The following is a 26,725-nucleotide window of genomic DNA, read 5'->3' on the forward strand; positions in this document are numbered from 1 at the left end:
CAAATTCTGCTCCTGTATTTTATAGTCTTATGGTCTTCTACCTGATGGCAGCAGTGAGAAAAGAACATGTCTTGGGTGATGAAGATCTCTGATGATAGATGCTGCTTTGCTATAACAGCATTTTATGTAAATATGCTGATAGTCGACAGGACTTTACCTGTGATGTACTGGGCTGAATCCAGTCCCTTCTGCAGGGTTTTCCAGTCAGAGGCATTGGTTTTTCCATACCAGGCCATGATGCAGTCAGTCAATACACTCTCCTCTACACATCAAAGGAACTTCATCAAAGTTTTAGTTGTCAAGCTGAATCTCCGCATATTCCTAAGGAAGAAGAGGCACTGTTGTGCTTTCTTCACAATTGTATTTGCATGCTGTGTCCAGGACAGGTCTGAAATAGTAACACCCAAGAATTTAAAGTTGCTCACTATCTCCACCTTTGATCCTCTGATCAGGACTGGATCATGGACCTCTGATTTCCCTCTCCTGAAGTTTACAATCAGTTCGGTCTTTCTGACATTGAGTAAGAGGTGCTGTTATGACATCACTCAGCCAAATTTTCAGTCTTCCTTCTGTATGCTGATTCATTGCCACAACAGTGGAGTCATCAGCAAACCTGTATGTGGTTTTAGCCACACTGTCATTGTTGTGAGGCATGCAGAGCAGGTCTAATAAAGTCCTAACCTGTTCAACCTTTCTCTGTAACTCAGTTTCTCAAGTCCTGGCAACATCCTTGTAAACCTTCTCTGCACTCTTTCAACCTTATTAATATCCTTCCTGTAATTAGGTGACTAAAACTGTACACAATGCTCCAAATTCGGCCTCACCAATGCCTTATACAACCTCACCATAACATTCCAACTCTTATACTCAATACTTTGATTTATAAAGGCCAATATACCAAAAGCACTCTTTACGACCCTATCTACCTGTGACGCCACTTTTAGGGAATTTTGCATCTGTACTCCCAGATCCCTCTGTTCTACTGCACTCCTCAGTGCCCTACCATTTACATAGAAACATAGAAAATAGGTGCAGGAGTAGGCCATTCGGCCCTTCAAGCCTGCACCGCCATTCAGTATGATCATGGCTGATCATCCAACTCAGAACCCTGTACCTGCTTTCTCTCCATACCCCCTGATACCTTTAGACACAGGGGCCATATCTAACTTCCTCTTAAATATAGCCAATGAACCGGCCTCAACTGTTTCCTGTGGCAGAGAATTCCAAAGATTCAGCACTCTCTGTGTGAAGAAATTCTTCCTCATCTCGGTCCTAAAAGGCTTCCCCTTTATCCTTAAACTGTGACCCCTTGTTCTGGACTTCCCCAACATCGGAAATAATCTTCTTGCATCTAGCCTGTCCAATCCCTTTAGAATTTTATACGTTTCAATAAGATCCCCCCTCAATCTTTACCTTGTATGTTCTACCTTGGTTTGTCCTTCCAAAGTGCAATATCTCACACTTGTCTGTATTAAACTCCATCTGCCATTTTTCAGCCCATTTGTCCAGCTGGTCCAAATCCCTCTGCAAGCTTTGAAAACCTTCCTCACTGTCGATGACACCTCCAATTTTTGTGTCATCAGCAAATTTGCTGATCCAATTTACCATATTATCATCCAGATCATTGATACAGATGACAAATAACAATGGACCCAGCACTGATCCCTGTGGCACACCACTAGTCACAGGCCTCCATTCAGAGAAGCAATCCTCCACTTCCACTCTCTGGCTTCTCCCATTGAGCCAATGTCTAATCCAATTTACTACCTCACCATGTATACCTAGCGACTGAATCTTCCTAACTAACCTCCCGTGCAGGACCTTGTCAAAGGCTTTACTGAAGTCCATGTAGACAACATCCACTGCCTTCTCTTCATCCACTTTCCTGGTAACCTTCTCAAAAATCTCTAATAGATTTGTTAAAAATGACCTACCACGCACAAAGCCATGTTGACTCTCCCTAATAAATCCCTGTCTATCTAAAGACTTGTAGATCCTATCTCTTAGTACTCCTTTCAATAATTTACCTACTACCAATGTCAAACGTACCGGCCTATAATTTCCCGGATTAATTTTAGAGCCTTTTTTAAACAATAGAACAACATATAGCCATATAAGAATTACAGCACGGAAACAGGCCATCTCGGTCCTTCTAGTCCATGCTGAACGCTTACTCTCACCTAGCCCCACTGACCTGCACTCAGCCCATAACACTCCATTCCTTTCCTGTCCATGTACCTATCCAATTTTACTTTAAATGACAATATCAAACCTGCCTCTACCACTTCTACTGGAAGCTCGTTCCACACAGCTACCACTCTCTGAGTAAAGAAATTCCCCTTCATGTTACCCCTAAACTTTTGCCCCCTAACTCTCAACTCATATCCTCTTGTTTGAATCTCCCCTACTCTCAATGGAAAAAGCCTATCCACATCAACTCTATCTATCCCCCTCATAATTTTAAATACCTCTGTCAAGTCCCCCCTCAACCTTCTACGCTCCAAAGAATAAAGACCTAACTTGTTCAATCTTTCCCTGTAACTTAGGTGCTGAAACCCAGGTACCATTCTAGTAAATCTCCTCTGTACTCTCTCTATTTTGTTGACATGTTTCCTATCATTCAGTGACCAGAACTGTACACAATACTCCAAATTTGGCCTTACCAATGCCTTGTACAATTTTAACATTATATCCCAACTCCTATACTCAATGCTCTGATTTATAAAGGCCAGCATACAAAACGCTTTCTTCACCACCCTATCCACGTGAGATTCCACCTTCAGGGAACTACGCACCATTATTCCTAGATCATGAGCTATCCTCCAATCCTCCGGCACCTCACCCGTAGATACCAACATTTTAAATATTTCTGCCAGGGCCCCTGCAATTTCAAAACTAGTCTCCTTCAAGGTCCCAAGGAATACTCTGTCAGGTGTTGGGGATTTATCTACTCTGATTTACCTCAAGATAGCAAGCACTTCCTCCTCTTCAATCTGTATAGGTTCCATGACCTCACAACTTGTTTGCCTTATTTCCGTTGGCTCCATGCCAGTTTCCTTCATAAATACAGATGCAAAAAACCCATCTAAGATCTCCTCATTTCTTTTGGTTCCATACATAGCCGACCACTCTGATCATCACGAGGACTAATTTTATCCCTTAATATCCTTTAACTCTTAATATACTTGTAGAATCTCTTTAGATTATCCTTTACCTTGACTGCCAAAGCTACGTCATGTCTTCTTTTAGCCCTCCTGATTTCTTAAGTATTTTTTTGCATTTTTATACTCCTGGAGCACCTTATTTGTTCCCTGTTTCCTATACATGTTATACATCTCTCTCTTCTTCTTTATCAGAGTTCCAATATCCCTAGAGAACCGAGGTTCCTTATTCTCATTCACTTTGCCTTTAACCCTGACAGGAACATACAAACTCTGCACTCTCAAAATTTCTCCTTTGAAGGCCTCCCACACACCAATCACATCCTGGCCAGAGAACAACCTGTCCCAATCCACGCATTTTAGATCCTTTCTCATTTCTTCAAATTTGGCCTTTTTCCAGTTCAGAACCTGAACCCGAGGACCAGATCTATCTTTATCCATGATCAAGCTGAAACTAATGGTGTTATGATCACTGGAACCAAAGTGTTCCCCTACACACACTTCCGTCACTTGTCCTAACTCATTTCCTAATAGGAGATCTAATATTGCATCCTCTCTAGTTGATACCTCTATATATTGATTTAGAAAACTTTCCTGAACACATTTTACAAACTCTAACCCATTTAGACCTTTAACAGTATGGGAGTCCCAATCAATATGTGGAAAATTAAAATCCCCTACTATCACAACTTTATATTTCCTGCAGTTGTCTGCTATCTCTCTGCAGATTTGCTCCTCCAATTCTTGCTGACTATTGGGTGGTCTATAATACAACCCTGTTAATGTGGTCATACCTTTCCTGTTTCTCAGCTCCACCCATATGGCCTCAGTAGACAAGCCCTCTAATCTGTCCTGCCTGAGCACTGCTGTAATATTTTCCCTGACTAGCAATGCCACCCCCACCCCCCACCCTACATCCCTCTGCCCCTATCACGTCTGAAACATCAGAACCCTGGAACATTGAGCTGCCAGTCCTGACCCTCCTGTAGCCAAGTTTTAGTAATGGCTATAATGTCATAATTCCATGTGTCAATCCACACCCTCAGCTCGTCAGCCTCCCCCACAATACTCCTTCCATTGAAATAGATACACCTCAGAAGATTATTACCACCACACAAAACCCTTCTATTTGTGACTTTGCATGAAACTTTAACATCATTTATTTTCACCCCTGCTCCATATCTGCTCTGTCATTCTGGTTCCCATCCCCCTGCAAATCTAGTTTAAACACTGCCCCAATAGCACTAACAAACCTCCCTGCAAGGATATTGGTCCCCTTGTAGTTCAGGTGTAACCCGTCTCACTTGTACAGGTCCCACCTGCCCCAGAAGAGGTCCTAATGATCCTGAAATCTGAAACCCTGCCCCCTACACCAGTTCCTCAGCCACGTCTTCATCCTCCAGAGCACCCTATTCTTACCCTGACTGGCACGTGGCACAGGCAGCAATCCTGAGATTACCACCCTCGAGGTCCTGCTTTTTAACTTCCTACCAAGCTCGCTATACTCCCTCTTCAGGGACTCCTCACTCTTTCCTCCTACATCACTGATACCGATGTGTACCATGACATCTGGCTGCACACCCTCCCATTTCAGAATGCTGTGCACGTGATCAGAGACCTCCCTGACCCTGGCACCCGGGAGGCAACAAACCATCCGGGAGTCTCTGTCACAACCACAGAACCTCCTGTCTGTACCTCTAACTATTGACACTGGAGGTCTCCCTGACTTCAGACATTCTGTATGAGGAGCATTCCAACAACCTGCCTGGAATTCTCTCTACTCTAAACAAACGAAACAAAACTTACTGGAACTTGTCTGTTCACACCGAAACCTGTTGAGCCAAAGCCGTTCCACTCTGACTCAGTCTGCTACGACGATGGATGCTGTATATGGCAGTCTTTTTTTCAAACCTTTGGCGTGCTATGTCACATCCCTTTGCAGTCTAACCTCTTTTCCCCGATCAGTAAAAAAAAAATGGCTTCTCTTGCTTCAATTTAAAAAGGATAAGAAGGATGTGGATATTGTATCAGCTGAACGGGTTCCCTTTACCAATTCACCCATTCTGTGCACTGATGTGAATAGCCCACCATTCTCTGAGCCTCTTTAGAGCCTCTTTCACACTTGCCTCCACCACCTCCAATGGCATTCCAGGCATCTCCCACTCTCTGTATAGAAGAACTTGCTCTACACATCTCTTTTGAACTTACACCCACAAACTTAAATGCATGCTCTCTAGTATTACAGTTCAAAGCTAGGGAGCAAATATTAACAGCCTCTCACAGTCTTATACACGTATATCAGGTATCCCCTCAAGAGTAAACAGCCCTCATTTGTCCAACCTCTACTCACTACACATTCCTTTCTAATCATCCTTTCCAAAGTGTCCATGTATTTCTTTTTATAGAGCAACCAGAGGTGAACAGCACTTTGACTTCAAACACCACAGCTAAGACTCAAACCAAACCTCTTTTAAAATGGCTACTCCAGCCTATCTCCCTTTTATGCCAGCAGAACAGGTTTGAAACATGGTAGGCTTTTTCTCTCAATAAGGTAGTGTGCGTACAGTTAGGATGGGCAGAGTATGTCAGGGTTGTGTGATGTGCTCGGAGTGGGTACAGTCAGTGTCCGGCTGAGATGGGCAGAGTATGTCAGGGTTGTGTGATGTGCTCGGAGTGGGTACAGTCAGTGTCCGGCTGAGAAACCTGCTAGTTTTGGTTCCTGTTTACTAAGCTGTTTTCCCACTGAAAGCAGAAAACACCAACCTATTACATTGAACATAGAAAATACATTCCAACACAGTGGTAATGTGGTCCTTTGGTCCTTAATGTTGTGCCAACCTTTTGTTCTAATCTAAGATCAATCTAACCCTTCCCACCAATGTAGCCCTCTGTTTTTCTATCATCTATGTGCCTATCTAAGAGTTTCTTAATGCTCCTTATGTATCTGCCTCTACTACCAACCTGGCAAGGAGTTCTACGCACCCACTGCTCTCTGTGTAAGCATCCTTGTAAATCATTTCTGCATCCTCCATTATAGGGAAGATGTTACTAAACTTCATTCTGCAATTTAATAATTTTCTTCCTATAGTAGGAAAACCCTCTGTGGTGGAACATCCTGCATGTAAATTCAAAAATTAACAGATTATTGAGGCTGGTTCACCTCCTGTTTCTCCATTCTCCAGGATCACTTGTAATCCTGTTTTTCATGTTCCAGGTGCAATTGACCTGCCCAGCATTTATTGTCCAACCTTAACTGTTTGAGAGAAGGCGAGGGTGAACCACTGCGGTCCTTCTAGTGCAGGTTCTGTTGGAAAGGGTGTTCCAGGGTTTAGACTCAGTGATGATGAAGGACCAGCAACAGTTTGCCAGGTTAGGACAATGTGTGACTCAGAGGGGAATCCTGCACTTGCTGTCCTGTCCTTCTTGATGGGGAAGAGCCTGGTTGAAGCAGCGCAGTGAATTTTGCAAGCAGTGCATTCACCAGCCATGGGACCAATGGATGAGAGGGAGAGTGCTTAAGGTGGTGGTGGTGAGGGGGGGATGTCAGTTAAACAAATAGTTTTGTCCTGGATCTGCGGTGCAAAGAAACAGCAAGGTGATGAATCTTTAAAATTCCATGGCCTAGAAGTCTGTTGAAGTTCAATTAATTGTGTTAATTCAAAACAAGAGATTAGTAATTTTTTGAATATTAGAATAACCAGTGGATAATCCAGAAGGTGGCACTGAGATAGAAGATCAGCCATCTTGACAAGTGCAAGGGACCAGGTGGTTGCTTCTTGCTTTTCCCACTTCTAATAGCATAGCCACTTGGACTGGACAGCAGGGTCCCATCTGTGTAGAGACTGGTGGGTTTCCCCAGGAAAATCTGATTTCCTTCCACTTCTGAAAGATTGTTGTAAATTGCCCTGATGCATGATGAGTGGATCTGAGGTAGCTAAAGGAAAATAAAACAAGTGCAAATGGCTGCCTTGGTTCTTGTCGCAGTGGATGATATCCAGAACGAGTTGGCACGTTGGCCTGATGATCGAAGATAGAGGTGATGGGCATGGAAGCTTTTCTGATTGGAAGCCTGTGACTAGTGGTCTGCCACCGGGATCAATGCCAAGACCCTTAATGTTTATCACATACATTAATGATTTAGTGAATTTACAGGTGACACACGTATGTTGTAACTTTATAAACATTGGTAAGGTCACACCATGAAGTACTGCATGCAGTTATGGTCATCACTCAATATGAAGGATAAAGAAACAGGAGAGGATACAGAAGGGGTTTGCTGGGGCATTGCCTTTCTGTTTTGCCCCTGAAGAGGCCAGCTTTGTTTTTTTGGAGTGGCAGCAAAGGAGTGACCTGATTGAGTGTACAAAGTTACGAGGGACACATATTTTTACGCCTAGCCTTGGTTTAAGATGAGCAGAAGAGATTCTTTGGGGTAACTATCATCTAGCGGATGGTTGGAACATGGAATATACTGCCTGAAGGGTGGAGACTCTCACAACTTTGAAGAAATACTAAGATATGCACAAATCATCAAAGCAGAGGGGTCTACAGAAACAATGTTGATCTATTGGATTAGTAAAGAATGCTACTTGATGGTCAACATGGAGATAGTGGGCCGAAGGGATTCTTTCTGTGCTGTGTGACTAAGCCCGTCTATCTCCCTTCACTCCTTTAAGGTGCATCTTAAAATGTCTCTGCTAATGTCTTCTGCTCTTTTTGTTTGACTTGGCTCTTATAAAATATATTTGGTCAAAATTTTCAAATAACAATGCCATGTAACTGCAAGTTGCCAATTTTTTAGCATAACGGAGAGTAGAACATATTCTGTCTAATGTATAGAACCTCTGTCAACACTGAAGCACTGTTACCTTTATCTTAAGGAAACTAACTGTTTGGGTCTGATTTTCTGAACAGGTGCTGGAATGATTTCAGTCACTGCTGACCAAGGTGTGACAATCAACATCAGACAAGCAACAGGCAACCTGAGCCTTACTGAATGCCAAATGTGTACCGGGGAAGGGGATTGTTATTCAGAGTATCAGATCCTTCCAGGAGACACCCTGTTCTTCAAGTTCACCTGCAGTGATCCCGAGCACCACTTCATCATGGAAGTTAAGAAAGATATTGGTGAGGATGAGATATGTTCAATGACAGTTAATGTCAGCTTCTAATGGAGCACAGTGTTGCGAGATACCCAAGGAGACCTAACATCATTAGATCCTTCAAATGCCATGGAACAGCACAAAAAGTAATTAAAGGTCCACCCCCTGTAGTACTGGGGTCAGCTAACAAGGATGAAATTTTGACCAGGAGCAAGGAAACATAGATTTGCCAAAAGTAATCATATATGGAACCAGTGTTAAATTACAGAAGATTAAACAACCCAGGATTGTATTCTCTGAAATGTATACACTCAAGGGATATTTTGATCAAAAATTTCAAGAAAGGCCTGGTAAAAACTGTTTTCATTAATCACATCATCTAAACTATTGCAATTAGAAAACATTTCTTCACAAATCACTTGCACTATTTAAAATAAAAAAAGACTAAAGATGCTGGAAATGCTCCTTCAGAGGAAAAATCTGTGTCTTTGGAGTGTCTTGCCAATCAGTGGTCACTAGGATGGGTAGGTCGCATCTCTGCAATCTCTTTCCACCTCCAAATTCTGTCCATTTCCCAAGTGCTGACCTTTCTTCTTCTTCTTAAGCCTGTCACCCCTATGGAACATCGGCCACTGACAGCAGCTTGCCCAAGTCCTCTCTCCTGAGTCAGTCTTTCAAGTTTTCCTGGGTGTAGCCCATCCTCTTGGTGTATCGTTCTTCTCCCAGGGATGAGGTCTTTGGAGCTTCTGTTGGCATTTCTTTAGCAAGCACTATTTTTTTACGGCTCAATGCCAACCCTCCACCTTTCTCAAATGGGCTTGGGACCACCCATGGCGGAGTTAGGACAACATTAAGTTAACATTTTTAAAATCTTCTATCATGGGCAGCCAAGACTGCAAGCTCTGGAATTCTCAACATAAGTCCTCCACCTCACCCTCATCCTTTAAATATTACTTAAAACCCAGCTCTAAGTTTTTGGTTACCTGTATTTGTGAAGCTTTGCAGAAAAGTTTTTGCTGCAAATCTAGGAAAAGTTTGTTCTGGTTTGAGTCTGCAGATCTACAGAGGTGAGGGTGGAAATCAATAGTTATATTCTCCTTCACCTCTCCCACCTTCCGTCATACAGTTTAGATAAAAATGAGCCTGTCATTTCCAAAGCTGAGTGTTTACTTTTTCTTGTAACAGCTGAAGCTGATGACCTCGAAGATCTTCTACCTCAAAATCTCCCGAGGTTGAACACTACATACATCTGGGCCATCAATGTGCCTTACAACGTTGGTGTGGGGATGAGCTTTCCTCAGAATCGCCTGCAACAGATGGACTCTGGCCATTGTCCAGACTTGGTGAAGTACACAATTAAAGGACATGTCAGATTTGACGATAAAAAGGAAGTACTTGTTGGTACCTTTTGTAAGAATGGGACTATTTACAATCTGAAGATTCAAGGCAGAACACTGATAGCCCTTGAGGTTCCTTGGTCCACAATGATTGATGATCCAGGATTTGAACTTTATTTTTTATCACCTATAAAAAGTACGTACATATTGCTTTTACACCTTGAAATAAGTTTTATAACAAGTCTTTCTGGTTTTATTGTCTGTCTGTCTGTTTCTTCCTGTTCCTTCCAAGCTGGTGAGCCTTCCTGTCTATTTTAATAGAGTCTTGGAGGGAAATGGAGAGTTAATTTGACCGTCTTCATATCATACACTATGGTAAAAGCAGAAAAGAAATAAGCATTGAGATTTTTGTCCATCTCTAATGGCTCCCTTACTGATTTCCATTTTATTCTTTGAGAGGCTCTATTTTCTCCCTGGTCACTCTTTTCCCCTTTCTATACTTTAAAAAAAAACTATTTTCTCTGCCAAAAACTATCTCATGCCCCTCTAAGCTCTCCTAATTTCCTTCTTGAGTATACATCACCCTCTGTAACTCCATTGACTCACTTGATCCCAACTGCCCATATCTGAGCCAAGCCTCCTTTTTCTTGATTAAAATTACAATATCTAGGGTTCCCACACCCAGCAGCTTTGCCTTTTACTTTAACAGGAATATTGAGTTCTTGAAATCTAGCTATCTTACCTTTTTAAAAACCTCCCATTTGCTAGATGCCCCTTTACCTGCAAGTATCCAGGCCCATATCAACCACTGCAACCTCTTGTCTAAATTTAACTTGCCCCAATTCAGTAGTCAAACACATGATCCAGTTCTGCTCCTTGCATAAATATTGTAAAACTAATGGAAATATTGTCACTAGCCCTAAAATGCCTCCTTACTATTACCTCAGTCACTTGCCCTTCCCAGGAGAGATGAAGCTTTGTCCTTTCCCTGGTAGGTCCTTCTATATGCTGCCTGAGGAAGTTTTCCTGAATACACTGGATAAATTCCACCTCATCTAGACCTTTAGCACTTTGGCAATCCCAGTCAATGTTAGGCAAGTTAAAGTCTTGTAATATGACATCTTTATTCTTAAACTCTCTGCAGTCTCCCTGCAAATTTGTTCCTTTCATTCCCAAAGACTACTTGGGGATCTATATCACAATTCCAAAAGGGTAATCATCCCCTTCCTGTTTCTGAGCTCTATCCATAAAGCCTTACCAGCTGATCCTGCAGTAATAGTATTCCTTGTTATCAAAAAAACAACTCCTCATCCTCTCTTCACTCCTTTTTCTTCAGACCATAAGACATAGGAGCAGAATTGGGCCATTCAGCCCATCGAGTCTGCTCTGCCATTCTATCATGGATGATCTTGATCCCACTCAATCCTGTACATTTGCCTTCTCTCCATATCCTTTGATGCCCTGACTGATTAGGAAACGAATAGCTTCCACCTTAAATATACGCACAGACTTGATCTCCACCATAGTCTGTGGCAGAGCATTCTACAGACTTACTACACTCTGGCTAAAAAATTCCTCCTTACCTCTGTTTTAAAGGGTTATCCCTCAGTTTTGAATTATGCCCTTTAGATCTAGATACCTCCACCGTAGGAAACCCTATCTAGTCCTTTCAGCAGTTAATAGGTTTCAATGAGATCCTCCCATATGATTCTAAATTCCAGTGTGTACAGACCCAAAGCTGCCAAACACTCTTCATAAGTTAACCCATTCATTTCCACAATCATCCTCTTGAATCTCCTCTGGACTCTCTCCAATGACAACACATCCTTTCTGAGATATGGGGTCCAAAGCTGTTGACAATAGTCCAAGTATGACCTGACTAGTGTCTTATAAAAGCTCAGCATTATATCCTTGCTTTAGTATTTAATTTCCCCTTGAAATAAATGCCAACATTGCATTTGCTTTCTTTACCACAGATTCAACCTGTAAATTGACCTTCTGAGGGTCTTGCACGAGGACTCCCTCTGTACCTCTGATATTTGAACCTTCTCCCCATTTAGATAATAGTCAATACGATTGTTCTCTTTACCAAAATGTATTATTTTATCTTTCCCAACATTGTATTCCACCTGCCACCTTTTTGCCCATTCTTCCAGTTCGTCTTAGTCATGCTGCAATCGCATTGCTTCCTCAGCACTACCTACCCCTCCACTTATCTTTGTATCATCCTCAAACTTTGCAACAAAACCATCAAATCTTAATCATTGATAACGTGAAAGGTAGCTGTCCCAATAGTGACCCCCTGAGGAACACCACTAGTCACTGGCAGCCAACCAGAAAAGGCCCCTCTTATTTCCCATCGCTGCCACCTGGCTGTCAGCCATTCCTTTATTGATGCCAGTACCTTTCCTGCAATGCCATAGGATTTTATTTTGCTAAACAGCCTCGTGTGGCACCTCATCAAATGACTTCTGAAAATCCAAGTAAGTGACATCCACTGCCTCTCCTTTGTCCACCTTGCTTTATACTTCCTCAAAGAACACTAACAGACTTGACAGGCAAGAGATTCCTTTATAGAAACCATGCCTACTTTGACTTATTTCATCTTTAGTCTCCAAGTACCCCAAAACCTCATCCTTAATAATAGACTACCAACACTTTCCCAATCATTGAGGTTAGGCTACCTGGTCTATAATTTCCTATCTTTTGCCTTTCTCTCTTCTTAAAGAGTGGAGTGACATTTGCAATCTTCCAGTCCTCCGGGACCATGCCAGAATCAAGTGATTCTTGAAAGTTCATGACCAATGCATCCACTATCTCTTCAGCAACCTCTCTCAGGACTCTGGGATGTAGTCCATCTGGCCCAGGTGACTTGACCACCTTAAGACCTTTGAGTTTGCTCAGCTCTTTTTCCTTTGTAATAGTAATGACACTCCCCATCACTCACAGACCTCTGGCACACTGCTAGTGTCTTCCACAGTGGAGACTGATGCACAGTACTCATTAAGTTCATATGCCATTTCTTTGTCCCCTAATACTACCTCACCAGCATCATTTTTCAGTGGTCCAATATCAACTCTCACCTTCCTTTTACTCTTTATATAATAAAAAAAGGTGTCCTGCTTTATATTATTGGCTAGTCTGCTTTCACATTTAATCTTTCCCCTTCTTACAGCTTTTTAGTTGTCTTTTGTTGGATTTTATGTTTCTCAATCATCCAACTTCCCACTCATTTTTGCTACTTTACATGCCTTTTCCTTGGCTTTTATGTAGTCCTTAACTTCCCTTGTCAGCCATGGTGCCTACTCCTGCTATCTGATAACTTCTGCCTCTGTGGACATATCTATCCTGCACTATTCCCAAGATCTTCAGCCATCTCTGCTCTGCTGTAATCCCTGCCAGTATCTTTCTCTGATCCACCTGGGCAAGCTCCTCTCTCATGCCTCTGTAATACCCTTTATTGCACTGTGATATATTATTCATTTCTGCCTTGAGCACCTTTATCCTGGAACGTTATGCTTCTCCACCTACCCTTCCCTCAGCCATGTTTCCGTAATATTACAAATCAACATACGGTACCTATCTATGCCTTATGTTCATCTGCCTTACCTGTCAGACTGCTTGATTGAAGAAATTGCAATTTAATCCAACCAACTTTCCTCACTCATAGTCCTGCTACCTGTTTAATTTGTTTTAGTGTCTTCTCTATCACTATCCTGCCTACAGTCCCATCCCATGACACTCCAGTTTAAAAGAACCTTAGGAGCATAAGCAAATCTGCCTTCTCGGATATTGGTCCCCTTCCTATTTAGGAGCACCTGTCTGTCTTGTAAAGGCCATCATTGCCCCAGAAGAGGCCCAATAGTCCATAAATCTGAACCTCAGCCCCCGGAACCATTTTTGTTCTGTGATGCACCCATTTGCCATATTCTTCTGTTGTTACCTTATTGGTGAGTGGCACAGTTAGCAATTCAGAGATTACTGCCCTGGAGATCATGCTTCTTAACCTCTTCCTTAACTCCCTGTGTCCATTCCTCAGAACCTCACCCCCCTTTCTACCTGTGTCATTAATGCCAACGTACACTTATGACTGCTCACCCTCCCCCTTATGGCCACTCTGAGACATCCCTGACCTTATCACCAGGGTGACAACACACCATCCTGAATTCCCATTTGAGGCTACTGATCTTCTAATCTTTATTCCCCCTCCAAACTATTGAGTCCTTTATCACTATAGTCCTGGTGTCTTCGCCCTTCCTCACTATGCACAGTTGCTGTGCCATGTTCTTGGCTACAGCTGCCTTCTCCTCAACAGTCATCACCCTGACAGTATCAAAACAACATAAATATTTTAAAAGGATTGGCCACAAGAGATTCTTCCATTCTCTGCCAACTGACTTAATTGACCTAATTGAAAGTGCAGAAGTCGCTTAGTAAGTTCTGAGACAATGTAAAGATGAGTGGTGCTCTAGATAGTATATAAATTGCCGAAGGATACTATAGGATGCAGAACAGTTATGGGCAGAGAAATGGCAGATGGAGTCTAATCCGGTAAAGTGTGAGGTGCAGCACTTTGAGAGATGCAAAGTAAAGGGATGTGGCATCGCTAATGGCAAGAAGCTTAACAATATTAATGTCCAGAGGAGTGCCATATCCATACATCCCTGGAAGTGGCTGGCAGGTTGAAAGAGTAGTAAAGAAGCCATATGCATGCTGCCTTCATTGGTCGAGGCACTGAGTTCAAGACTCAGTATGTTGCAGCTTTATAAAAGTCTGGATAGGCTGCATCGAGAGTACTGCATTGAATTCTCGTCGGCCCATTATAGGAAGGATGTTGAGGGTTTGGAGAGGGTGTGGAAGAGGTTTACTAGGATTAGGGAGCATGTTCTGTGGAGAGAGGTTTGCCAAAATTGGATTGTTTTCTCTGGAACAGCATAGACTAAGGAGAATCCTGATAGAAACTTACAGGATTATGAGAGGTATAGATGGAGTTGACGACTGGTAACTTTTCCCCAGGATTTAAATATCGATCTAATTCTAGAGGGCATGCATTTAAGGTGAGTGACAGTATTTTCAAAGGGGATGTACGGGGCAAGTTTTTTTTTAAAGGCAAAATCTGGTGGTTGTCTGGAAAGCACTGTCTGAATGGTTGTGGAGGCAAACACAATAGAGGAGTTTATGAGGCTCTTAATGTGCAGAGAAGAGAGGGGTATAAATACTGTATATGCAGAAGTAACGAGATAGGCATTTACTTGCTAGTTTACTTAGTTTGGCACAACATTATGGCCAAAGGGTCTGCCAGTGTTGCACTCTTGCACATTCTATGGTCTATACACACCCTTTGATCTTCCTGGTGTTCACTCAACTATCTTTGAAGTAACCATCTCAGTAAAGCTCATGTTTGTGATGCTCTCAACATCCTAGAAGATCGTAGATACATGCAGTTTTATCTCCTGTCCTTGAGCCAGAGCCTCAGGAGTTGCAGCTGGGCACACCTCCCATGGGTGTGAACCTCAGGGACACTGCCTGATTTCCCACATGCTCCATGAGGAACACACCACTGTCCTGATCACCAGACTGTCTGCTTCAAAATGCAAAAAGCTTGAAGTAACCGACCTTACCGGTTTTTAATTGTCACTCTTCTTGACGGGCCAAACTCTCAAATACCTCTAAACACAAAATAACAACTGCAGTTACTGTGGATCAAAGAATACATACACGATGCTGGAAGTACTCAGCAGGTCAGGCAGCATCCATGAGAAAAGAGTAGCCAACGTTTCGGGCCGAGAATTGGGTATCAGATTCCTGATGAAGGGTCTCGGCCCGAAACGTTGGTTACTCTTTTCTCATGGATGCTGCCTGACCTGCTGAGTTCTTCCAGCGTCGTGTACGTATTTTCAAATACCTCTGTCCTGACCCTGGTCACTGCAAAAATGGCCAAGCCACTTGCTTTTTCACTATGCCTCTCATTTAGCCAATGAGAACTACTTCTCTCTGCTGGCTCCTCCATTGTGGGTGGTCAGTGATGAGGTGTGGTAAAGGGATGATAGAACTTGGAACAGTACAGCACAGGAACAAGCCTTTTGGCCCACAATGTTGTGCTGAAACAGCAAAAAAGTTATCAAAAACCCTCAAAAAGTATTCACTCCTACCTACACAATGTCCATATCCCTCCATCTTCCTCACATCTTAACCCACCCATCTATCTTTTCACCCAGGTCATTTATATACATCACAAAGAGCAGAAGTCCCAGCCCATATCCCTATAGAACACCATTAATTACAGGTGTCCAGTTCAAATAAATTGTTTCAACCATTACCCTCTGTTTTCTATGCACAAGCCAGTTCTGAATCCAAACAGCCAATGTGCTGCGGACCCCATGTATCTTAATCTTCTGGATTAGCCTCCCATGAGGGAGTTCCACAAATGGCATATTAAAATCCATGTTGGTAACATCCACTGCCCTATCTTCATCAATCTCTCTTGTCACCTTATCGCAAAAAACTCAATCAAGTTGGTAAGACTTGACCTGCCCAGCAGAAAGCCATTCTGGTTCTCCTTAATAATGCCATGGGTTTCCAAATGCTTTTGTATCTTGTTCCTAAGCATGTCTTCCAACAATTTCCCTATGACTGACATGAGACTCATTAGTCTGTAGATCCCAGGAGATTCCCTTCTTCCCTTCTTAATTAGAGCTACATCATTAGCCATTCACCAGTTCTCTGGGTCCTTGCCTATGCCTAGAAGAGACATAAAAATACTGGACAAGGCCTCAGCAATCTTCTTTCTTGCTTCCTTCAATAACCTGGGGTAAATCCCATCAGGTCCTGGAGACTTATCGACCTCCATACTAATTAGGAGGCCCTACACTTCCTCCTCCTTGACCTCTAAATGCCCCAACATATTTATGCAGTTAGCCTTGGCCTCCTGGTCCTCTATGTCCTTCTCCTTGGTAAATACTGAAACAATGTAGTTATTAAACACCACACTCACGTTCTCCGCATACAAGCTAATGTTCTCTCTTTATCCCTGAGTAGTCCTACCTGCTTTCTAGTCATCCTCTTGCTCTTGATGTATGTATAAAATGCCTTGGGATTCACCTTAATCCTACTTACCAAGGACTTTTCGTGGCCCCTGCTGGCTTTCCTAATTCTGTTCTTTCGTTCTTTTCTAGATTTTTTATACTTGGTATTGTTTGATAATAACTTCTGAAGCTTTACATATATTTCCTTTTTCTTCTTGAATAAATTCATCACCACTTTGAACATCCAAGGTCCACTAATCTTTCCATCTCCATCCTTCCTTCTAACAGGAACATACCTTTCCTGTATTCTCTGCAATTGATTATTAAACACCCTCCACATATCTGATGTGGACTTGCAAGAAAAAAGGTTTTCCCCCATTAATTCTTCTTAGTTCCTGCTTAATACTCCCATAATTTGCCCTACTCCAATTTAAAACTCTTCCGCAAGAACCATATCTATCCTTATCTATAGCTATTCTAAAAGTTAAGAAGTTCTGGTCACTGCTCCCTAACTGCTAACTGTTCAGTCACTTGGCCAGGCTCATTACCGAACACCAAGTCCGGTACAGCCTCTCCTCTTGTTGGACCGCCCACATATTGATTTAAGAAGCCTTCCTGGATACACATAACAAATTCTGCCCCATCTAAACTCCTTGCACTAAGAAGATCCCATTTTATATTGGGGAAATTGAAATTCCTTCATGACAACAACTCTATTATTTTTATGCATTTCCTTAATTTGTTTACATATCTGTTGCTCAATGTCCCAGTGACTATTGAGGAGTGTGTAGTGCAATCCCATCACCCTCTCTATTCCTGAGTTCCACCCAAATAGACAGTGCCTGAGCCATCCGTAATGGCTGTGATACTGTCCCTGATTAATAGTGCAACTCTCTTCCCCCCCCCCCCCCCACCCCACTTATGCCTCTTTCTCTATCTTTTCTAAAACCTCGAAAGACTTGGTTCATTAATCACCTGTTCCTTCCACTCTCTCAGCCAAGTTTCTGTAATGGCCACACCTTTACCCATAATTCTCCTAGCATTAAAATGTATACTCTTCAAACTATCCGATCCATCATACCTGTTATTTCAATTTTGCCTACCAATACTTTCCCTGACATCAACCTTCTTGTCTAATCCTTCACTTACTGACCTGGGGCTCTGGTTTCCAGACCCCTGCAAAACTAATTTAAACCTTCCTGAGTAGCATTATCAAACCTCCCAGAAGTGGTCAGTGATGTTGTGGTCACAGAGTCATAGACACAGAAACAGGCCCCTAGGTCCATGTAGTCCATGCTGAAACTGTTATTCTCCCTCCTTCCATCAGCCTGCATCTGGACTATTGCACTCCATAACCCAACCATCCAAGTACTTATCCAAACTCCTCTTAAATGTTGCAACTGAACCTGCATTCACCAGCTTTGCTGGCAGCTTGTTCCACACTCACGTCATCCTCAGAGTGAAGAAGCTCCCCCTCAGGGTCCCCTTAAATATTTCACCTTTCACCCTTAATTTATGATCTCTAGTTCTGGTCTCACACAACTTTAGTTGGGAAAAAAAGCCTGTTTGCATTTACCCTTTCTCCAAAACCTCGCCTCATTCTCCTCTGCTCCAGGAAATAATGTCCTAACCTATTCAACCTTTCCCAATAACTCAGATCCTTCATTCACAGCACTTGTAAATTTTCTCTGTACTTTTTCAAACTTATTGATATTTTTCCTAGAGGTAGGTGATCAGAACTCTACATAATGTTCCAAAATTGGTTTCATCAACATCTTGTATAACATCAACATAACATCCCATCTTCTGTACTCAATACTTTGATATATGAAGGCCAATGAGCCAAAAGCTCTCTTTATGACCCTATCTACCTATGACACCACTTTCATGGAATTATAGATCTGTATTCCCAGATCCCACTGTTCTGCTGCACTCTTCAGTGTCCTACTGTCTCTGTGATATGGTCAGTGAAGGTGAGTTCTGACTGGCATTGATATTATATCATCAGGGATGAAGTGGCGTGGTTAGGGATGGTGTGGTGTTGTAGCTTTTGCTGCAGATGACACAAAGTAGTTTGCTTGAAATATTCAGGGTTGTAAAAGGTTCTGAGGCTGCAGGATTTAGACCATGAGATTTTTCCACCAGAGTGGTGAGTTAGTTGGAAGAATACCAGGTGCCAGGGCCAGGGATGTCTCAGATCGCGTCCACTGCAATTTGAAGGGGGAGGAAGAGCAGCCAGATGTCTTGGTACATATTGGCACCAATGGCGTAGAAAGGAAAAGGTCTTAAAAAGAGAATTTAGATAACTAGGCAGAAATCTGAGAAGCAGGACCTCCAGGGTGGTAATTTCAGGATTGCTGCCCCTGCCACGCACCAGAAAGGGTAGAAACAGTATTATTTAGCAAATTAATGCACGGCTGAGAAACTGGTGCAGGGGGCAGGACTTCAGATTCTTGGATCGTTGGGATCTCTTCTGGGGGAGGTATAACCTATACGAGAGTGACAGGTTGCACCTAAACCCAAGAGGGACCAATATTTCCCTGGGCAGGTTTGTTAGAGCTGTTGGGGAGGGTTTAAACTAATTTGGCAGCAGGGTGGAAACCAGGGTGAAGAGACACAGGATCGGACAGATGTTTAAAAAAGCAAAGACAGCATGCAGTCAGGCTGTTAGGAAGAGCAGGCAGATGATGGCAGCCTGCTATAGATTTCCATAGGTTTCAGTGGGTACATTTAATGTCAGAGAAATGTATACAATATATATCCTGAAATTCTTTTTCTTCGCAACCATCCACGAAAACAGAGGAGTGCCCCAGAGGATTAATGACAGTTAAATGTTAGAACCCCAAAGGCCCCCCCCCAGCTCCCCCTCACATGCATAAGCAGCAGGAAAGCAACGACTACCCCTCCCACCAGCAAAAAAGGATCGGCACCCCCCACCCCCACTGAGTACTCAAGCATGCAGGAAAGTATCAATAAAGACACAGACTTGCAGTGCCCCAAAGACTACTCGTTCACCCGGTAATTCAACATACCACAGGCTCTCTCTCCCTAATAAGAGAAAAAGAGGTGTCTCCATTTCACAGGGAGAGGGGAGACTTAACAAAGCAACTCACTGATTTATGGTGTTAAAAGTCTGTTGCGTCACTTTTTCCGAGCTCTGTGCTCAAAGAACTTGGGTCTGTGTGCTCACACCAGCAGCCCAAAATAAAAGTGAGTGAGTACCAGTGCATTACAGATGCAGGATCAAAAAGGAAAGCAAACACATTACTCGATGTGTTATATCTCAATGCACAGAGTATAAGAAATAAGGTGGATGTTCTTGTTGCACAATTACAGATTGCCAAGTATGATGTTGTGGCCATCACTGAATTGTGTCTGAAAGATGGTTGTAGTTGGGAGTGAATGTCCAAGGTTACATGTATCGGAGGGATAATAAGGTAGGCAGAGGGGGTGGGTTGACTCTGCAGGTAAAGAATGGCGTCAAATCAGTAGAAAGATGTGACATAGGATTGGAAGGTGTTGAATCCTTGTGGGTTGAATTAAGAAGCTGCAGGGGTAAAAGGGCCCTGATGGCAGTTATATACAGACCTCCCAACAGTAGCTGGGATGTAGACCACAGATTACAATGGGAAATAGAAAAGGTGTGTCAGAAGGGCACTGTTATAATAGTCATGGCAGATTTCAACATGCAAGTCAATTGGGAAAATCTGGTTGATAATGGATTTCAAGAGAGAGAGTTGATTGAATGCCTACAAGATGGCTTTTGAGAGCAGTTTGTCATTGCGCCTACTAGGGGATCAGCTATATTGGATTAGGTGTTGTGTAATGAACTTGAGGTGATTAGGGAGCTTAAGGTAAAAGAACTCTTGGGAGTTAACTTGAAATTTGATCAGGAGACAGTACAGTCTGACACAGCAGAATTTCAGTAGAGTAAAGGAAATTACAGAGGTATAGGAGAGGAGTTGGCCAAGGAAATTGCAAGGAACCACTGGCAGGGATGACAGCAGAGCAGCAATGGTGTGGGTTTCTGGGAAAAATGAGGAAGGTGCAGGAGAGATGTAATCTAAAAATAAAAAATATTCAAATGGCAAATTAGTACAGCCACGGCTGACAAGGGTTTTACAAAGCTAATGTAAAAGCAAAAGAGAGGGCATACAACAAAGCAAAAATTAGCGGGAAGATGGAGGACTGGAAATCTTTTAAAATCTACTAAGAGCAACTAAAAGAATCATTAGAAAGGAGAAGATGAAATATGAAAGCAAACTGGCAAACAGTATCAAAGTGGATTGTAAAAGCTTCTTCAACTACGTAAGAAATAGAAGAAAGATGAGAATCTATATAAGACCTCTAGAAGATGAGGCTGGAAAAATAATAACGGGACAAGATGAACAAAGTGAGTATTTTACATCAGTCTTTACTGTGGAAGCCACTAGCAATGTGCCAAATGTTGCTGTGAGGGAAGAGAAGTTAGTACAGTTGTTATTAGAGGGAGAAGATGCTCAAAAAACTGAAAGACCTAAGGGTACGTAAATCACCCGGACCAGATGAACTGCACCCTAGGTTGTGAAAGAGGTAGCAGTAGAGATTGTGGGAGCATTACTAATGATCTTCCAAAAATCATTGGATTCTGGCATAGTGTCAGAGGACTGGAAAATTGCAAATATCACTCCACTCTTTAAGAAAGGAAGAAGATAGCAAAAAGGAATTGAATTTATAGACTATTTAGCCTGACCTCAGTGTTTAGAAAAATGTTGGAGTCAATTGTTAAGAATGAGATTATGGAGTACTTGATGACATAGACGAAGATAGGACAAAGTCAGCATGGTTTCCTTAAGGGAAAATCTTGCTTGTTGGAAATATTTGTGGAGATTACAAATATGGTAGATAAAGGGGTTGCAGTGGATGTTCTAGTTTTGGACCGTCAGAAAGCCTTTGGCAAAGTGCCACACATGAGACTGCTTACCAAGTTCAGAGCCTGTGATATTACACGAAAGTTACTGGCATGATTACAGCATTGGCTGATTGGCAGGAGCTAGCGAGTGGGAATAAAGGAACTTTTTTCTGGTTGGCTGCCAGTGACTAGTGGTGTTAGGCAATACTTTTTATGCTGTATATCAGTGATTTAGATGATGGAATGATGGCTTTGTTGCCAAGTTTGCAGATGATGTAAAGTCTGGTGGAGGAGGAGGTAGTGTTGTGGAAACAGGTAGGCTACAGAAGAGGTTAGGCAGATTAGGAGAAAGGGTAAGAAAGTGGCAACTGAAATACATTGTTAGAAAATACATGCTCGTGTATTTTGGTAGTAGAAATAAATGTGCAGACTATTTTCTAAGCAGGGAGAAAAATCCAAAAATCTGAGATGCAAAGGGACTTGTGAGTCCTTGTGCAGAACACCCTAAAGGTTAACTTACAAGTTGAGTCGGTGGTGAAGAAGGCACATGCCAAGTTAGCATTAATTTCAAGAGGTCTAGAGTACAAGAGCAGGGATGTGATGCTGAGGCTTTATAAGGCCCTGGTGAGGCCTCACCTCGAGTATTGTGAACAGTTTTGAGCTCCTCATTTAAGAAAAGATGTGCTGACATTGGAGAGGGTTCAGAGGAGGTTCACAAGGATGATTCCAGGATTGAAAGGGTTATAATATGAGAAGCATTTGATAGCTCTGGGTCTGTACTTGCTGGAATTTAGAAGGATGAGGGAGAATTTCATTGAAACCTTTTGAAAGTTGAAAGGCCTAGACAGAGTTGATGTGGAAAGGTTGTTTTCTATGGTGGGGGAGTCTAGGACAAGAGACCCCAGCCTCAGTATAGAGGGATGTCCAACAGAAATGCGGAGAAATTTCTTTAGCCAGAGGGTGGTGAATTTGTGGTATTTGTTACCACAGGCAGCTGTGGAGGCCAGGTCATTGGGTGTATTTAAGGCAGAGATTGATAGGTTCTTGATTGGACATAGGGAGAAGGTTGGGGAGTGGGGCTGAGGAGGGTGGGTATAAAAGGATCAGCCATATTTCAATAATGGAGCAGACTTGATGGGTCTAACAGCCTAATTCTGCTCTTATGTCTTGTTGTCTTATATCCACAGGTGGTGGTGTCCCCATGTGCCTGCCTCCTTTGTAAAAATCTTGGCATTGGAAGGTAGTGTAGAAGAAATTATGAAGATTCATTGTGCCTTATAGATGTAGGCCTAGCTCAGGAGTGGTGGATGTGGGCAGTCAAACTCCTTCCTGGTACCAATAGTTACATGCCATTCCTTTTTGTTCCAGGGTTCAGTGTTGTTGATGTGGTACTACAGCCAAGTTCTTCAGTACACTTCATGTCAGCCAACTGGCCCCAGGGTTTTCCAAATGATGAACTAATGACATGGACCTTCGCTGTACCTTCCAACCACCATGCCAACGTTACAGTGGAGAGCTCCACCTTCCCCAGCTGTGTGAAAAGGGAGGCAGGCTGGTTTTTTGGCCCATCTGTGCTCAGCAAGAAGTTAAACCAATTTCACAAAAAATTCATGCTGACTTTGCAGAACTGTGACATGGATAGTTCAAGTGCCACTGGACTGACATTGCACTTTAAAGTTGAGGTCTTTACTGACCATGGGGGTGAGTATTGTTTCATTTCCAATGGTGAAACTCCTTTGAACAGATTTGTGCAGTGATAGTGGGAGCCCACTAGCTGAACTGGCCTGGGACAGATACCATCTTCAGTAGAGAGTTTAAAGTTGGCTCCTTTACTAGCTTCTGGAAGATAAAGCTACATCAATACTGATGGAGCTACAGGAGGACTCTGTTACCCGATCATTCCCCAGAATCTTGGCATTGTTGCCTCATTCCCCATGAACTATATGGCTCTAACAATGCAGTTAACTACCCTGTGTATCTGGGGTCAGGAGCAGGTCAAACCTACTAAGGTGGCATATTCTCTTCCCCAAAAGACCTTCAAGATCCATATGGGATTGAACAGCATCCAGTAATCTTGACCTCACGTTTATTAATAAACTGCTTGATCTTAAATCCCACACCATTCTTAGCTTAATTTGGGTCCTACATTTCCTACAGTCCAGGACCCTGAATTGGCAATATTCAGTTTTGTCTCAAACTCTATGGTCACTACTGTCCTTCAGGAAGGGGTCTAGCATCTTTTAGGGATGGGGCCCCTGTCTGTTAGAATGGATGGTGTCTGTTGTCATTTCTTGTCTGCCCCTCTCCTTCCTTTTGTAGACCACTCAACATGTAAAACCATGTGCATCTTCTCCAGAATGGCCAAGCAAAGTTCAAAATTCAAAGTGTGTGTGTGTGTATGTATATATATCACCATATACTACCGAGAATCATTTTCTTATGGGCATTCACAGTAAGTACAAAGAAACACAATAGAATCAATGAAAAAGGGCACAAAAGAGGGACAAACAAATCATGTGTAAAAGACAATAAATTGTACAGATAAAAAAGAGAAAACAAAATTGTAATATTAAATAATATATAATGAGAATATAGGTTATAGAGTCCTTGAAAGTGAATCCATAGGTTGTGGAATCAGTTCAATGTTGGGGTGACAGAAGATACCCCCTCTGGTTCAGGAGCCTGATATTTGAGGGGTAATAGATGTTCATGATCCTGATAGAATGGAACTTAAGGCTTCTGTACATCCTTCCCGATGGCAGTGAGGGAGCATGGCCTCAATGGTGAGGGTCCTTGATGATGGATGTTGTTCTCCTTGTAAATGTGTTCCATGGTGGGGAGGGCTTGACCAGTGATGGACTGGCCTATACCTTCCTGTTCAAGGGCATTGACATTTCCATATAGGGCATATGCGACCAGTCAGTTTGCTCTCCATTGTGCATCTATTTTTGTTGAAGTTTTAGATGATATGCAGAATCCTCACAAACAAAGTTTGAGATGTTCTTCCATGTCTTCTTTGTAATGGCACTCAAGTGCTTGGCACAGGACAGATCCCCTGAAATGATAATGCCAAGGTTACTGACCCACTCCCTTGCAAACATCCGATTAATCACTAATAAAATGAATGAAATGTGACTGAGACTTGCCACGCAAAGGAATTTGCTAGACTGCTGTGGAATGTTCTTCACTGAAACCTGGCTGGATCATAATGTAGCCGGCACAGCTAATGAGCTAACAGGCTGTACAGCCTACCAGGCTGACAGAACGCAAGATTCCAGTAAGAAATTAGGTGGAGGTTTCTGCATCCGTGTTAACAATGTCCGACGCAAGAACTCTAATCGTTGAAAGTTATTTATCTCCCAACCTGGAATATCTCATGCTAAAGTGCAGGCCTTTCCATCTGCTGAGAGAATTCTCAGTTGTTTACATACCACCATAAGCCAACATTCAGCTTTAAAACGACTATGAAGTTATAATAAGTAACTGTCTGCCCACCCTGTAGGTTCCCTCATCATAACTGGTGACTTCAATCAAACCAGCCTTAAGGCAGTACTTCCTAAATTTTGCCAGAATGTGAAATGCCCCACAAGAGGCAACCAGGTTCACACCAATATTGTGGGCCCATACAAGGCTTATCCATGCCCTCATGCCCCCAGCTGGGCCTGCCCTCATTTCTAACTCCAGCTTACAGACCAGCGACAAGGAAGGCAAAACCAATTGCCAAGTCAGTGACAGTATGACCTGAGGGTGTTGTCTCACATCTTCAAGACTGCGTTGAGTTCATAGAATGGAATCTCTGCATGCCAAGCAACACATGATTGGGGAATTGACCTAGAGGAAAATACCACCACAGTCATGGACTGGATCAAGTACCAGCAATAATAACATCTGAGTGTTACTGAATCGGAAACCATGGATGAACAACAAAGTATGGAAATATACAGTAAGTCTTTGTAGGCACACACTCATCCACACAGGTTTTAATGAAGTTGGTAACAACCGCAGCATACTCATCAGATTCAAAGATGAATCCCTGAATACGGTCCAGTCCACCAACTCAAAGCAGTCCTGTAGGCACTCCCGCACTTCCCTTGTCCAAACCTTCTTGGTCCTCACTACTGGTGCTGCAGGCTTCAGTCTCTGCCTATACTCAGGGAGTAGAGGTACAGCCAGGTGATCAGTCTTCCTGAGGTGAGGGCATGGAATAGCACGGTAGGCATTTGTGATGGTGGTGTAGCTATGGTCCAGTGTGTTGTTTCCTCTGGTATTGCAAGTGATCTGTTGATGGTAATTGCTTAGTGATTTTTTCAGACTGGCCAGGTGAGAATCTCCCAAAACGATGGTGAAGGTGTTAGGATGGGCTGTTTCGTGGATGTTGATCCCATTGCTCAGACCAGCTAAAGCCTGCGTGACATTGGCCGGAGGTGGAATGTAAACTGCTCCCAGAGTGACCCCGGAGAACCCCCGTGGTGGGTAAACAGGACGACACTTTACTGCTGGATGTTCCAGGTCTGGTGAGCAGAACTGGGACGGCACTGGTACATTTGTGCATCAAGAAGAGTTGATCATGAGGCATACTCCTCCACCTCTGCTCTTGAGAGACTCTATAGATCTATCCTGACGGTGTATAGTAAACCCGTCGATCTGAATTGCTGCATCCGGTACGGAAGGGGTTAACCAGGATTCCATGAAACAAAGGACACACACACAGTCCTAATGTATCTAAGGGATCCTAAGGGATTCCACAGATATGTTAAGAACAAAAGGATTGACAGGGACAAAATTGGTCCTCTGGAAGATCAGAATGGTAATCTATGCAATCAGCCAAAAGAGTTGGGGTAGGTCTTAAATGGATTTTTTGCATCTTTATTTACTTGGGAGACAGACATGGGATCTGTAGTAATGAGGCAAAGTGACGGTGACATCGTGGATCCGATACAGTTTACAGAGGAGGAGTTATTTGCTATCTTGAGGAAAATTAGGATGGATAAATCTCTAGGGCCTGACAAGATATTCCATCAGAACCTATGGGAGGCAAGTACAGAAATGCCCTAGCAGAGATATTTAAATAATCTTTAGGGACAGGTGAGATTCCAGAGGAGTGGAGGATAGCTAACGTTGTTCTGCTGTTTAAGAAAGGCTCTAAAAATAAACCAGGAAATTATTGGCCAGTGAGCCTGACCAGTAGTGGGTAAATTATTCTAATGGA

General features: G+C 42.8%; 1 protein-coding gene across 4 annotated transcripts in view; it reads left to right on the forward strand.

The window, feature by feature from the left end:
• The window catches only part of cdcp1b (CUB domain containing protein 1b), a 101,762-nt gene that overhangs the window by 26,942 nt on the left and 48,095 nt on the right, over positions 1-26,725 (forward strand). For all 4 annotated transcript variants that reach the window (XR_009507127.1, XM_059945687.1, XM_059945688.1 and 1 more), the window contains exons 2-4: positions 8,076-8,288; positions 9,449-9,796; positions 22,885-23,217. Coding sequence is in view for 3 of the 4 variants with exons in the window: in XM_059945687.1 (XP_059801670.1) it covers positions 8,076-8,288; positions 9,449-9,796; positions 22,885-23,217 (894 nt within the window). In the remaining variant the exon portion in view is untranslated. The remainder of the gene's footprint in view (positions 1-8,075; positions 8,289-9,448; positions 9,797-22,884; positions 23,218-26,725) is intronic.

The sequence above is a fragment of the Hypanus sabinus genome, chromosome 20 (genome assembly GCF_030144855.1).
Source record: "Hypanus sabinus isolate sHypSab1 chromosome 20, sHypSab1.hap1, whole genome shotgun sequence".
NCBI classification, from domain to species: Eukaryota; Metazoa; Chordata; class Chondrichthyes; order Myliobatiformes; family Dasyatidae; genus Hypanus; species Hypanus sabinus.